The sequence below is a fragment of the Macrobrachium rosenbergii genome, chromosome 6, assembly GCF_040412425.1.
Source record: "Macrobrachium rosenbergii isolate ZJJX-2024 chromosome 6, ASM4041242v1, whole genome shotgun sequence".
Lineage (NCBI taxonomy): Eukaryota > Metazoa > Arthropoda > Malacostraca > Decapoda > Palaemonidae > Macrobrachium > Macrobrachium rosenbergii.
In genome coordinates, this window is record NC_089746.1 from 46,117,376 (window position 1) to 46,133,290 (window position 15,915).

Genomic DNA, 15,915 nt, shown 5'->3' on the forward strand with positions numbered 1-15,915 from the left:
TCTCTCTCTCTCTCTCTCTCTCTCTCTCTCTCTCTCTCTGTCCACGCATACACACACGCACACACACACACACACACACACACCTGGGGTTAGGGAGATAGAGTAGGTGTCAGATGATAGCTGGGGATGGATGGGAAGAGCAGATGGTTGTTATGAGGAATAAAGAGTCACCGAGACGGGCGGGGAGGGGGTGGGAGGTGAGGATGGTGGAGGAGGAGAAGAGGAAGTTCGAGATGGCGACAAGGGGAGATGAGGGGAGCCGAAGGAGAAAGGCAAGGAAGCAGGGAGAGAGAGAGAGAGAGAGAGAGAGAGAGAGAGAGAGAGAGAGAGAGAGAGAGAGAGATAGACAGCGACATTTGTGCGTGTGCGTTCGTGTGTGCATGTATGTGTGTGTATGTTTTTGGGTGAGTAGGTGGAAGAGTGCATGAAAGCAGTGATTTAAAGCAGACAGATTACTACCAATGGGATGGAATGTGGAATCCTAAGATGAATAGGAGCGGAGTCAGCTAGGGACATCCGAGACCTGTCTTCCAGAGACAGAAATGAATAAATAAAAGTTGGAAAAATAAAAAAAAAATGAGGGGAAAGAAGGCGGAAGATTTTATGTGGAAGAACATTCTTCAAGAAAAAAAAAAAAGAAATGAAAGTGTCCAGCAACAAAAAACAAGGTAATGTTTATTCAAAATTTATAGGTTTTTTTATGCCAGGATAATAACGAAATCCGTGTGCGAAAGTTTTTTTTTTTTTTACATCAGTTCAAGTGATAGAAACAAAAACACAAAACATTAATAATTAAAACAATAATTATCATTAGATGCAGAGACTACTATATAGGACCTCCGTGACCCTATCAAACCTGGACCCAAAGGAAACAAAAAAAAAAGACAAAAAAAAAAAAATGAGAAATATAAAGAGTTGGGTTTAACCCTAACGGAATAGACTGACCTTTCTCGTAAAGACTGGAAGCTTATGAGTTAAGGAAAACAGAAGCAGAAGAGAATTCCAAAGCTTGGCAGTAGAAGGGAAAAGTAATCACGGAACAGTGCAGTCGATGATTGGTGATTTCCATTCAGTAAATTTGGGAAGTGGTGGTTAGATGGGTGAAAAGAGACCACTGGAGTAATGGAGGAAAAATGTTTTGAGGGTAATGAAACATTGGCTGAAGTAATACCGATAGAAAACCTAGACACAGATGCAGCCTTATAGGGGGAGGTTAGCAAGACTTGTAGTAGTAGTTAGGTATAGCTCTATGATAGACAAATTGCCTCTGACAGTTATTTCATGCTACATATAGGCTGCTCCAAGAGCTAGAGACCATGCTGGCATAAGGCCAACTTAATATTCATCAGCATTGTTTCAAGGAGGGTGTCAAAAGTCAAAATATATGGGGAACATTCCTTCACTCTTAGCTTTCATACTTAAATTTCAAATTCATCTTTGGAGTCCTTTTTTTTTTTTAATGATGTATTTGTTCAACCATGTTGACATGCTTACTTCCAGAATTCTGTCTCCCTTATACGGCCCTTTCGAATTCTTGCTGCTCTCATATTTGCTAGTTTTCTTTGTTCACTTAGTGTTGAATAATTATATCATGGTTTATTGCATGACTTCTTTGCTTTAAATATAAGGCATAGTACTCTTCACATTTCGAGGTCTTACAACATTTCCTTTGGCCTTTAGCATTAAGCTTTCAAGTGTAACCTGATTCCACATCTGTGACATGTCTCAGGAAGCTAGTTTTAACATTGAATTTCTCATTAAAAAATCCGGGAATATGGCACATGCTCAGTGTAGTGATCAGACTTCCTGCTTTAAGCTGGACACTCCAGCTTGTAATTCACTGTCTCTGTCCAATGCCATCTTAAGCTAGATGTTTATGTATCTTTATTACTAAAATCCAATAAAATTAACATCCATAATTGGCAGCCTATTAAAAGTAAGCTTCTGTGTTTAATTTGTGGAGTGAGTTCCTCCAAGTTAGTATGTCTGTTTCAGCAGTAGAGAAAAAGATTTAATTTCTTCAAGTTATTTGTTTATACCGTTTGAATGTGTTTGTAATATACAGTTATTTAAAAACCTGAAAAAAAACAGTTATTATAAGTATATTTTGTTTTTATGGAAAACCATTTAAAGCAAAATACGATTGCTATAAAAGGAAATGCGAACCCATCATTTCCTCCATCTTGTTGTCCGACCTCTCTATTACTTCTTAGTGCAGTTGTGGAGTTTTTTCAAATTTTCACCTTCCATCTTGCTGTCCGACCTCTCTATTACTTCTTAGTGCAGTTGGAGTTTTTTTTATAATTTTCACCTTTAGAGCTTTCTACTTCTTCCCACTTACTTTCTGGATCAGTTTATCTTATCGTCCTACCACTCCAACTCCCTCTTTTCATTGTCCTCAGTGCTGAATGGCTGCAAGTGTCAAGTGAATAGCTTCTTAACACAAATTTCATGATCATCCTTTTGAATAAGAAAAGATTGTGTCTGTGAGGGAGTTTCTGACATGTCCTTGATTCATTCAAGCCACTTTCAAAGAGACCTCTGACCTCAAAATCATGCACTAGAATTTAAGCAATCATATGGTAAAAACCTGCTAAACTGGATGTGAAACAGAATTAGTTTCATAACTTTATATTTTATAGTGGGGACACTGCTGTTTCATCCTTAAAAGATGTTTAGTATTGTCATTAGACATGTCCTAACTGCAATGTAAGTATCATATTTAACACTGGTTGCAGATCAGTTGGGGAACTGCTTTTCCATAAGTTATTACTCTTATTTGGTACCAATTTACATAAAAATCTGTGACAATGAGAGAATAGAAGGTGAATATTCATGGTTTGTATGTCACATAACATTGTTCACATGTTTAAATAGACATGAAAATAAATATCTCCAACAAAATGAATCAGGAGACAGATAGGGAATCTGACACAGAACCCGTTGTGACTGACATTGTTATGTAGCATGTCCCAAGACATCTTCGTCAAGTAGCCCAGAATAATCCCAGATGCTATTTTGTATTAGCCAACCACAGTTGTAAACTGTGGTCAATTACTAATCTTACTTTTTTGAGACACCAAAGGCAGTGAGACAAATCATACATCGAACATGAGACAACTAAAGCAAAATTTTCCATAAAGACATTTCATATGTATTGAGTCTTGTGTGTACATAACCTTATGCAACACTTCAAGCAAGAGCTTTACCCTGCCCTTGGTGATACCAGAATACCAACACAAGAGAATGACTAGAGACCCTCAGCAGAAAAACTACTAGAAGGATGATCACAGGTATACAGATCATATACCTGATTACTCAAAAAGTATTCTTTGTGAACATGAAAGATAAAAGACCTGATTAACTCATAATTTTATTTGTGAGCAAAGTCATTGTCATTTCTAGTGAACATTCATTCTCAAATGATTTCATTTGAGTAAAATACATTCTCCATCTAAAGCACTTTAGAGCTATCTAATTTGCTTACATGGTCCCTTCATATTAATAGCTTCAGTATTGTAGACATGGAATTATTGTACTTTTATATCTCGTCATGAAAATAAATGAGACCAAAATACATGATGGAATTCAGATTACACCACCAGAAAAAATGGAACGGAGTAGAGCAGTAAATGTAAGATACTGTATTTGATTGAATTTGCCAAACTTTTACAAACAATAAATCCATTGGTTGTGGCAATACTGTGAATAAAAGTGGGTTAAGGGACCCTAACACTTAGGGTTGAAAAAGCAGTTGGCACAGACAACAATAACACTTCTCAAAGAGCATTCTATTGAGCTAATTATCATATACAGTACAATACTAATATACTATGCTATCACGATCTGAGTTAGTATTTCCAGTATAACAAGCGTGTCTTCTCTTAGTAATAATAATTTGAAAAAAAAAAAATATTAAGAAGAGTTTTGCTATTTATACTTACAAAGATCACATTAACACAGCTTCAAATAAAAATATAAATGCATTCTTGACACAACCTGTATCTTTTGTAAAGTTAAAAAGCATAAAATATAGAAATCAATAATTTAAGGCTACATTTTAAAATATTTATCTACAAAAGAATCTTATAAACACTCGTCAATAAAAATAAATTTTTGTTTAAGTACAAAAGTATATTTGAATATTAAGTATCAATTATGACTACAGTATTCCCTGCTGTGCAGTTGGTTCAAGACTTTTTCTCCAGATGTTCTTGCAGTTCTGGGAACAATTCCTTCAACAGCACTTCCAAAACAGTCTGAAAAGAAACAATTAATATTTTACTTCATGTTATGGGAGATTTTTATGCAACCGTTTTTACAAGAAAAATCACTCCTATGATGATTTGCAAACGTTACCTTGTTAAGTTCCTTAAGCTGCCTTGAAATGTTACATAATCTTATGGAGGACATGCATGACATTTGAAGTCCTCTTAATATTTGAAAAGTTTTTACACACAAAAAAAAAAAAAACTGACATCTACACCGACTCCTCCAGAGCCATCCTTTCTCCTTATTTTGATGATTTTGTATCTGGCCAAACATCATGTGAATTTCTCCCTTTGCACGGTTAATGTACTGAAACAGCAGGACTATCTAAATGATCTAAGAATGTATGCCCATGGGTCAAGAGCTCTCGACAGCATATACCATTAATACAAAAACAGATTAACATGTAAAAAGACAGTGATTTTCATATGTAAATAATATAGAGGGGAAAAACTTTCTATGACTTACGTAAAACAGATTTTTGTTCAGAGCATGATGCTGCAATGTTGTGAAGAGTTTTGTGGCTCCCCTTCTTGCATTTTGTTGGCCAACCAGAGTACAAAGGAGCACAGGCAAGTTGTTAACAAACTGTTCACGTGCTTCATATCTGCAATACGAAAAATATTAAAAACCACTGAAATACTATTGTTTCTTTCTATTGAACTACCACATTATAACTAAAAATCTTGACAAAACCTATCATTTTTTTATAAGACTTGAGCACACCACAGTGTCTACGTCAGAATATAAGTCCATGCTGATGCAATTATATGAATGGGATCCCAAAATACTGATCATAGTACACACCTTGTTCTAAGTTTGTCATCTTCTGTTCGAGGCTGCTCACTTGTGGAAATTTCTTCATTTACTGGCCAAAGATTGTCTTTCACAGTGTGAATATAATACAACACCATCGATTCACTTAGCATGTTCGATACGGTTTCACGGATATGTCTGGGGGAATAAATGTCATTTTTGGTTAAAAGCATCATATCTACAATCATATGCTTTTTCAGCTCCTCTTGAAACAAACACTAACTTATTTCTTGAGATTTCCTAATATAAATGGATCACACATAGTTACAAAGGAAAGGATAAAGAACTTTAAAGTTAAACCAAACTTTTTTTCCATATACAGTTGCAGATAAGCTCAGTGGGCTGTTTGTTTCATCTGAACTTTTTTAAATATGCAGTTTTAGAAAACTATCAGCATCTCACAGCATACAAAATTCAGTTGTAACATTTAAATCACTGCTAACTGTAGTTAGGAATGATTTTAATACTAAATTATTATTTAGGTCACAAATGTGTGATAATAGTAATCTTATTTATTTATTTATTCATTTATTTATTTATTTTTTTTTTGGTCTATCACAGTTGTCCTATTCGACTGGGTGGTTTTCATAGTGTGGGGTTCTAGGTTGCATCCTACCTCCTTAGGAGTCCATCACTTTTCTATGTGCGCTGTTTCTAGTAGCACTCTCTTCATAAGTCCTTGAGCTACTTCAGCATCTAGTTTTTCCAGATTCTGTTTCAGGGATCTTGGGATTATGCCTAGTGTTCCTGTGATTATGGTTACATTTTCTATTGGCATATCCCATATCCTCCTTATTTCTGTTTTCAGGTCTTGATACTTATCAATTTTTTTCTTTCTTTCTCATTTACTCTGGTGTCCCATGGTATTGCGACATCAATGAGTGACACTTTCTTCTTAACTTTGTCAATCAACGTCACGTCTGGTCTATCGGCACGGATCACCCTATCTATTCTGATACCATAGTCCCAGAGGATCTTTCCATCAGGTTGGTGTTCGTACCACTTATTACTGCAAGCTAGCTAGTGTATCTTGCACAGGCTTCAGTGGAGGGCTTCTGTTACTGAATCATGCCTCTTTTTGTACTTGTTCTGTGCAAGTGCCGGGCATTCGCTTTCTATGTGGTTTATGGTCTCTTCTTTCATATTGCACTTCCTGCATATGGGTGAGATGTTATTTCCATCTATTATTCTTTGAACATGTCTGGTTCTTAGGGCCTGATCTTGTGCTGCTGTTAGCATTCCTTCTGTTCCCTTCTTGAGTTCTTCCCTCTGTAGCCATTGCCATGTTTCATCGCTGGCCAGTTCTTTAGTCTGTCCCATGTACTGTCTGTGCATTGGTTTGTTGTGCCATTCCTCTGTTCTGTTTTTCATTCTCCTGTCTGTATATTTCTGGATCTTCGTCTACTTTTATCAGTCATTCTTCCCATGCACTCCTTAGCCACTTGTCTTCACTGGTTTTTAGATATTGCCCCAGTGCTCTGCTCTCAATGTTGATGCAGTCCTTCATGCTTAGTAGCCCTCTCCCCCTTTCCTTTTGTGTTAAGTATAGTCTGTCTGTATTTGCTCTTGGGTGTAGTGCTTTGTGTGTTGTCACGTGTTTCCTAGTTTTCTGGTCTTATTATTTTATTATTATGAAGCACTTTCAAAAGGTCACTGAGTAATATTTCAAGAATTTCACAGGCTTGTCTGAAGATTTTTCTTAAATGAGATGGAAACACTAGAAATGGGTAAAGTTGGGGAAGTCTGACAGCTATGTGTGATTATCCCAAATGGAATAGTAATGCAGATGGAGGCCCTATATTGTCTTGTGCCATGCACAAGACAATATAGGGGTAGCCAACCCTTTTGATGTTTATATACTCTAGTACAGGGACAGCCAACCTTTTGGTGATCGGGATCTACTTCTGCTAGAGTTTCCATACGCAAATCGGCTAGACTTGTTTATGCCGTCATCAACTAAAAAAATAAGTCTACTACAGGAACAGACATAGTAGTAAAATAATACTGAAAAAATATTCAATAAGTTTAAGGCTATATTGAATAATAGACACAGTAGTACAGTAATAGACTGAAAAAATGTTCACTTAGGTGATGGATATATTTAAAATTAGAATAGCAAAACAGAAAATTACATTACTAATAAGATGACTGACATTGTAGGTGGATACTGCTATCTGTAAACAAACATCCAAGTGGTCATCTGTCATTGTTGAGTATTGTTTGGTCATTGTGTGTTTCATATGTGAGAATGCTGATTCACATAGGTATGTAGATCCAAAAAAGCAGTTACTTTAGGTACAAAGCACATTTTCTGATATTGGGATATTTTTCTTCATTGAGAAGGTTCCAGAAACTTCCCTCTGCTGCCATGGATTTTATTTGAATGTCATTTTGAAGTTTAAGAAGCTCATTCCCTACTTCAGATACAGCCATGTGAAACCTTGATGCCATTATACATACAATTTCTTCAATATTTGTATCTTTACCAAATGGAAAACACATGTGTGTTGCACCAGGTTCTATTGCCACTATATCTTGAAAACTGTCAAAATCTGAAGCTACATTTGTCACTTGTTCAATATATCGAGCACTATAAAACTGGTTACGGTCTTTTCTCTGATTTTCTAGTTCAGATTCCGTATTTCTGAAGCTTCGTAGCTGAAATTTTTGCAGCTGAAGAGGACAACAGCTTTAGTTTCTGTGTGAAAGCTGTCGCAGCACTAATCATGTCTACTATAGATTTTTCTTTTCCTTGAAGATCTAAGTTTAGTTCATTAAGCATAGCAGCAAAGTCGACTAAAAAAGCTAACAGCCATACTTTGTTTTCTAACTGCATGAGAACAGAAGATTGGCTTCTTGAGGCCAAAAAATCTTATTTCTGACAGCAGATCTCTAAATCTCTGAAGGAATTTTCCTCTACTTGACCACCTGACATCAGTATGCAACAAAAGGTCTGCGTGTTCAGCCTCATGCACTTCCAATTATTCAGCTCAGAACAGTTGTCTCTAAAGACTCTTGGCTCAAACTAAATTCACAACTTTAAAGGCAATATCCATAACTTCTTTCATATTCAACATTTTGCCATGAAGTACTTCTTGATGAATAATACAATTATAACCGAAAACATCATCACGCCTGCAGAGAGCAATGAATCCAGACATGGCCAGCCATTGCAGGTGCCCCATCAGTTGTTATTCATGCAAGTTTACTCAGAGATAATTGTCTTCGTTGAACAATCTCACTGAAAGTCTGAAATATGTCTTCACCTCTAGTTTTACCTCTTAATGGTAGGATTTTCAGCAGTTCCACTTTGGTTCTCATGTCTTTAAATACCATCCGAATGAAGATGCATATCTGTGATTTATCAACCACATCAGTAAATTCATCAGATTGTAATGAAAAATACACACACTCATGTATTTCTTTATCCAGCTGTTCACTCAACTCCTCAGCCGTACATTCACAGCGCCTCATAACAGTTTTTCTTGACAGCTGAAGATCCTTGGTGGAAGAAACGAAATGCCGCTTTGATTATTTCTCCATCTTGAAATGCCAAGATGCAATGGTAGCTGTCTCTGATTTAGATCTGGCACTGGTTAAAATATTTTGTGTTGAAGAAAACTGTGATTTCAGTTCATTAACCTTCCTCTTTCTTAACTCACTTTTTGGTGGATAGTCAGTATCACACTTCTTGTGACAACTGTTGAAAATGTCTTTCAAGATTTCCTTTCTTTGTTAGAGTCAGAGATGTATAACATATCAGGCACACACACCTGTTCTTGGTAAAGAAATAGTCTTCCTCCCATTCACTGCCGTTAAAAAAAATAAAACGTGTATGATTAGCACTTTTTTCCACAGTAATTATGTAAATAAGAGTCTATTAATCATGTAACAGAAAAATAATGTTCACCAATGTACTTTTCTACTACTCTATTCATTATTTGCCATTAAGAAAATAAAACTTATGAGTAGCCCTTCAGTCCACACTATTGTGCAAATAAGAGTCTATTAATTATGTAACAGGAAAATATTGTTCACTACTGTACTTTTCTACTATTCTATTCACTCAGTACCATTGAAAAAACAAATTAAAACATGAATATGAGTAGACTTTAGTCCAGTCCACACCACTTATGTAAGTAAGAGCCTATTAATTAGGCAACAGTGAAATTGTTCACCACTGTTCTATTCACTCAATGGCAGTGAGAAGTGTTGCTAAGGTAGTGCCAATAATTTTCATTAATCATGACTTTTGCAGTTCCAGTGAAACAAATATTTCTTATTCAGATTACAGCAGAGAACTGAAGCAGAGTGCAGACCTGTTCATCACTGAACACTCATAGCTCATACGGTACCAATTTCGAACGGACGAATATGGTTTCTGTCAGGTTCCGTCCTGTACAGAACTTGGGAGGCCCTGTATGATTTGTATTTATTATTATGAATTTTTTTGCTTCAGATATTTCCATGAAGATTATTTATTCATACTATACCATTATAACATAAAATAATTCTTATATACTGAAGATAATTTTTTCTGTTACAATCATAAATAATTTAAAATAATGCTGCCAAGTCATGTGATCAACTTGAGAAGGGCTTGCGATCGACCAGTCGATCGCATTGACTGGTCAGCCACCCCTGCTCTAGTATATACTAATAGTAAAAGTAAAAACCTAATTACTGGTAGTGTGCACATGGCTAAGTTTGTGGGGATTTTTTAATGTACTTATAATGGATGTCTACCAATTAAAATATACCAAATTAAAAGACATTCATATTTTTCCTAACTTACGAACCTTCATTTTCATATATGGAGCACTCCATGCTTACTTTAGCTTGATACCCACCTCTTCTGCCATTGTCTTCGTAGCCGAACTTGTGTTTGTACACTTTCAGATTAATCTCTCTAGTTTTGCATTCATATTAGTTTCCTTCTATTCTGTGTGATTGGAAGGTAGTACTCCCAGTTCCTAGCCTGACCCTGTTTACTGTTTTTAGTGTTGATATCTTCAATTCTGTGGTGATTATTGCATTTGTTGAGAGTCAGGCTTGCGTTTTCGTTCCTGAGTGCAAGACAAAGGAGTGAAGGAGAGAGTGTCTCCCACATGCGTTCTTCCTCTCGAAATACGTGACAGTTTACAGTGTGCATTAGCGTTGTTTTCTTTGTAAGGGGGGATTCTATCCCAAGTTTTTCACAATGTAATTAAACATTTTTGTGTTGTTCTGTGAGATCTTTCCAGGTTCAGGGAAAGTGCTTCTTCAGTACCCACATGATTGCACTTGAGCCTGTCTTTTTTTTTCCCCCACACCCGAGTGTTAGTGAGCTTTCTCTTTCTTCCCGCGATGATGGAAGAGAAAGGGAAACCAATCCCAAATTTTTCATAATATAATTACAAAGATTTTTGTTTAGTTCTGTGAGATTTATCCAGGTTCTGTACAGTAGAGGTGCCTGATATGTTTGAAATTTAAGACAGTATTCCAGATGCAGGAGCACAGATTTTTTTAATACACGATAGTCTACCATTAAAGTGCTTAACCAGTTTTATCCTAAACAGACATTTTAATAAGAACAAAGTTCAAAAATATAAACTGCAAACATTAATAAAACTTACTTGTTAATAGTCTTTCCATAAGTGATTTGGACAAAGGAAATTAAGGTTTTCCTGAGCCATTTACTCACACCTCGTAGCTCACACAGTTCTTCCAGAAACGAAAACAGAGGCTCTGCAACAGAATCACGACCACCCTCACCCCCAACACCACCATCACCTGATGCCTCACCCCCATCTATTATCAGACCAAGTTCCTCTTCATCACTATCGCTTTTTCCATCTCCTCTAAAATAACAAAAGGAGCTTAATTTTCATATTTTTCAACCTGGAGCTGCTATAGAAAAATTAAGAGAAATTTTACTTTGCAAGTAAACTCATTTGAAACTACAGTCATCCAAATGATGCATATATACAACATTTTGACTACAGTTTAACCATATAAACAGTCCCAAACATTACATATAATCAGTCAGTGCAATTTTATATCTTCTGTAAAAACTAAGCATCATGTAAAAATCTGAAATAAACTAATACTACAAGTTTTTTTCATTCTTGACATAGCTATTTCATATACATTTCAGTTACTTAAAGAATACACTGTTGTTAAACAACAGTTATCACATGGACTAATTACCCCCTAAACAGAGTTGAAAAGGAAAATTTTGATTTTTTACGCTGGATTTCAGCTTGTTTTAGATGCTCAGGAGAGGGAGACAAAAATGCGTAGATAAGCTCAGACCCTGAGAGTTTCTCATCAGCCAAAACTGCATCAAAGTAGTTTTGTGCCACACCTCGCACTTTTTCTAGATGAGCCTTATCAGCTACTTTACCAAATAAAATTTTATTTGGCACTGTTGGTAATTCTACAGCTTTCATCCATGGAGCAATCTGGCTGAAATAAAAGGAAAAACATCAATTAATCACTATGCAATTGTCTGGATTGTTTGATATTTTTTTGACGATTCCTATTTTTACACTGCAGAAATGACCTCTGTATTGTGACATTTCTATATGTCCTCATCAACATTTTTGTCTCTTTTTTTTTTTACCCTTATTGAATTAGACATGTAATGAGCTCAGTCACTTTTACAGTTGCTGAACAACACAGCCCCTTGTCACCTTCTAACTGATAATGTAACATTCCCACCACACTTGAACTTTCATTTTTTTTTTTTTTTTTACACTGCAAAACATTATAAATCTGCAGAAGTGAGTCAGTGATAGACAAAATCATTAACTCCTCTTACCAAAGCTTCCTGTGCACATCTACAAGCTGTGAAAGCTTCCTGACAACAACCCAGCCATGTGCGGGAATTGAACTGGCACCTGTAGAATCTAAGCTTTCTAAGGATGAGCTTAGCGATGAAGAGGATGACGATGCAAGAACTGAAGATGATGAAATATCTTGGCAAGCTGATGTTTTTACTTCCTCAGTGTTTAAATGTACCAAAACCACAAGATGAGGAATGTCTTTCTCATCCACTAACTGAAAAGTGAAATTTGAAATTAATTACATACATGAAACAAATTAGGAACAATTAAACTACTACATATTCAGCTCTTTGGGAGCAACCTTAAGTAGTACACAATTAAAACAATTAAACTACTACATATTCAGCTCTTTAGGAACAACCTAAAGTAGTACACAGTTTAAAGGAAGCTTCCCTTTACTGCTAATTTACACTACTAAAAATGTTGATAAAAATGGTGATAAAATGGCTTGATAAAAATGTCCTGCCACTTACCTGAACACTCTGAACGCTAACACGCCAATTTCCGATATTGTCGCTCCAGAGGGCTGTTCTTTCCACATGTGTCTCCAACATTTTATGGTCACTACGGAGCTGGCTGATTTCTCCTTCCAAGTGGGTGATAACCTTGCTATCAACCTTGCCACTCTGCCTCAGTGCTTGCATTGCCTAAAAAACATACCTTTATCACATACAGTACACTGAATTAAATCTACATCTACTTGGAAATGTGCTACTACTGTATTTCTGGAACAGTGTGAAACATGTAATAAAACAGCCAAATACTACCCAATTAGTGTATCTATTGTATTCATCACTACTTATACAATATAAAAAGGACCAATAACTTATATGTAACACAGTTTTTACAAATACAGCAATGATCTTATTCTGAAGTAAGCCCTCCTAAGGATGGACACATACGAAACTAACCAAGAGTTTGTTTGTCAATCTTTCTTGGAGATGAGCTAACTTGTTCCTTGCATAAGTAGAGTGATCAGATAGTTGCATTTGTACTTGCTCTATTGATTCTGTGCTACCTCCATCTGAGCTTCCTGGTCCACCTTCCTCTGCAATACACGTATGCCAACTTGTATGTGATAAGGATACATCTCTTTCACCTAATAGTTTTAAACTTTTAACCCACACAGATCTCTAAGGACAGAAATTTGATCTAATCCGTTCTGAAATGGTACAGTGATTTCCAAGCCAGACATCTAGTTTGCTGGATAAACTTCTCTGTGACATTACTGTATATCCCTGTCATTTATAACAGCACTTGAGCACAAAATAGCTGCAAGAAAACTAAGTATAAACATAATTAAGCAAAATACATAAAGTCATGCATTGGGTTATTTTAGTTAAGATGATGATGATTATTTTGTAAGCATTAGCTTCTCTAGCAAAATGGCTTCCAATAAAACACTGACCTCCTGTTGGACTGTTTCTGAAAGCTTTTTGAGTTAAAGTAATGAAGTAACCAGGGCTTATCAGGTCAATGGATAACCAATAGTAAATTGTGTTTACAAATAATGGTCCTCCAGTTAGCTGGATCTCTTCTCTGGCATTCAAGAGTTCTAAGTAACCAACCAAATTTTTCCTTTTCATTTTTATCCATACGTAAATCTCAACTATAACGTTAACTTAGAGTATGGTATAATAATAATGGGTCTGGTCAGGGCTAACATGGGTGACCATCAAGAAATGCCAGATGCCACCAGCATATAATCCCTAATAGAGATTCTCTTGAACTATGCAGTACCGAGTGTGGCACAGTTGAGTAGCACCATGCCTGCTCTTATCCAAGTCAGTTTTACCATGAAATAACTAGATGGGAAAAGATTTAAGGCAGTAGATGAAAGAAAAAGGTAAACAGTAATGTCGAAAAGGGAAAAGGGACATTGCAAAAGACCCCTAATACAATCCATAGTGCGCTGCACAAATTACAGTGTAGGAGGTAATTAAGCAAACTATGCAAACTGAGTGTAAATTGGGTTGATCATCACACAGTACTATACAAGTGTAATTAATATTTTGTAACCTGACTTGAATGATGAATTGCCACTACAGAGGAATGAAAAAGATAAAGCAACTGGAGAATATGCAAAGCATCAAGTATAATTGGAGTTGTTAATTGTGCCATAAACCAAACAGTGCCAATACATGTCAGTTAATTGTACTAACAACAAATTATTAACGAATGCACTTCAAAAAAATCATATTCAATAATGTTTGTTTGAGAATTCAATCATAATTATATGTTCTACTGACCTACACATTCTGTCATGAAGTCCACACCCTGTAAAGATGCTTGGTGAAGCATAGCATGGTAGGTAGTTGAAACAAGAAATCCAGTGTAGTGCCTCTCTTCTAAGGTGCGTTCAACTTCCTCGCCAATTTCATATAGCACTTCAGGTCCTCTGTTACCCAACAAAAAGGCCTCTACTCCACGCAGTGTAGGCTGAAAAAGAGTGTGTTTATAGTGTCTAAGTACTGCTAGTTAGCATGAAAGTATTTCTCCAGTATAATCATATTTTTCACTTTCCAAAATACAACCTATATATTTCAGTTCTCACAGCACACAAACCAATGGATTAAAATTCCTTTTATATGCTACACTAAGTTAACCATCACTTATTCCTGTGGTTGAAAGATATCCTGCATCAGCAATGTAAAAATTTTAAGTGTCATGCAGATCAGTGCTGTAAGTCAGTTACATTCAAGTGATAAAACTATCCAAATAGGCCTTCCTCTAATATCATCAGTATTTACAGCTGAATTAACAGCCATACAATTGGCTCTCAAGATTATAACAAAAAAAGGAATTCCTTCAACACTCATATTGAGCGACTCAAGAAGTGCAATTGAAGCAATAGGATCATTTAAATCAAATAATCACCTTGTCCAAAATATCCAACGGGAAATACATCAGTTAATTACAAACAGCCTTCAATTCAAATTTGTTGGATCCCAGCCCATGTAGGCATTGAGGGTAATGAGAAAGCAGATAAAGCTGCTAAATTGGCTTGTACAATCCCCCCCAATTACTACGAAAGCCCCCATATCAGACTGGCTAGCATCAGTTAAACCCTTAATTTATAGGGATTGGCAAAATGATTGGACAAATATACCCCCTCAAAACAAACTAAAACAAATTAAGAACGAAGTTAAAAGTGGCATTCTTCTACCCAAAAGCAAAGAATTAATGAGGTTATTTTAACAAGACTCAGAATAGGACACTCCAGACTCACACATGGTCATCTGATGTCAACTCCGCACACAAACCCAATAACTTGTGAAAAATGTAACATCCCAATAACAATCAAACATATCTTGATTGACTGTCCCAGATGGCATCATGAAAGAAATACTTATTTACAAAATAAATCAATAAAGGATGTTCTAGCAGGTAATAATTTTTCAATTAATAATATTCTCTTCTTAAACAAAATTAAATTGATAAGTAAAATATAATCTTCCCCCTTTTTTCCCTCCTTTTTTTTCTCTTTCCCTCTTGATTTTTTAAAAATTTTTTATTCCCCCTTTTTTTTTATTATTTATTTATTTATTTAACTACTTAATTTTTTATGTACTCTTTTCCCCCCCTCTTTTTCTCAGCCCGAGAAGAACCCTAAAAGAGTTCAGAGGTCTGGTTAAACAAATCATTTATAACTAACTAACTACCCACACACAATAGATTCTATATGTATAATGCATCATTATCACTTCAGCTCAAACCACTATTTTTATTAACTTCCTCACTTAGCAGAAGTGTAGGTCTTGCATTTATTTCATGTAACTAGCATTCATAAAGCTCTACTTTTCACCAGATTAACTGAGGGTCTTTGAATAAAAAAGTGTTACCTAAGAAATAACTGCTACTTTTGATTTGAAGTTTTGTAGCCTGAACTGGCCATATTATTACAGCCAGTCAGAGCTCTAACACCAAACTCTGCCCGGGCAGACTGTGCAGCTACTTTATTCTTTCAGTCAAAGGTTAAGATATTCTTACACCTTGTATCTAA

General features: G+C 35.8%; 1 protein-coding gene across 6 annotated transcripts in view; it reads right to left on the reverse strand.

The window, feature by feature from the left end:
- Positions 1–3,360: 3,360 nt before the first annotated feature.
- Positions 3,361–15,915, reverse strand: part of LOC136839507 (sorting nexin-25-like) — a 50,849-nt gene continuing 38,294 nt past the window's right edge. For all 6 annotated transcript variants that reach the window (XM_067105679.1, XM_067105676.1, XM_067105681.1 and 3 more), the window contains 9 exons: positions 14,162–14,351; positions 12,824–12,960; positions 12,386–12,559; positions 11,888–12,126; positions 11,275–11,532; positions 10,701–10,925; positions 5,077–5,223; positions 4,738–4,876; positions 3,361–4,259 (listed from right to left, as the gene is read on the reverse strand). In XM_067105679.1, coding sequence (XP_066961780.1) covers positions 4,191–4,259; positions 4,738–4,876; positions 5,077–5,223; positions 10,701–10,925; positions 11,275–11,532; positions 11,888–12,126; positions 12,386–12,559; positions 12,824–12,960; positions 14,162–14,351 — 1,578 coding nt within the window. In that variant the 3' untranslated portion in view covers positions 3,361–4,190. The remainder of the gene's footprint in view (positions 4,260–4,737; positions 4,877–5,076; positions 5,224–10,700; positions 10,926–11,274; positions 11,533–11,887; positions 12,127–12,385; positions 12,560–12,823; positions 12,961–14,161; positions 14,352–15,915) is intronic.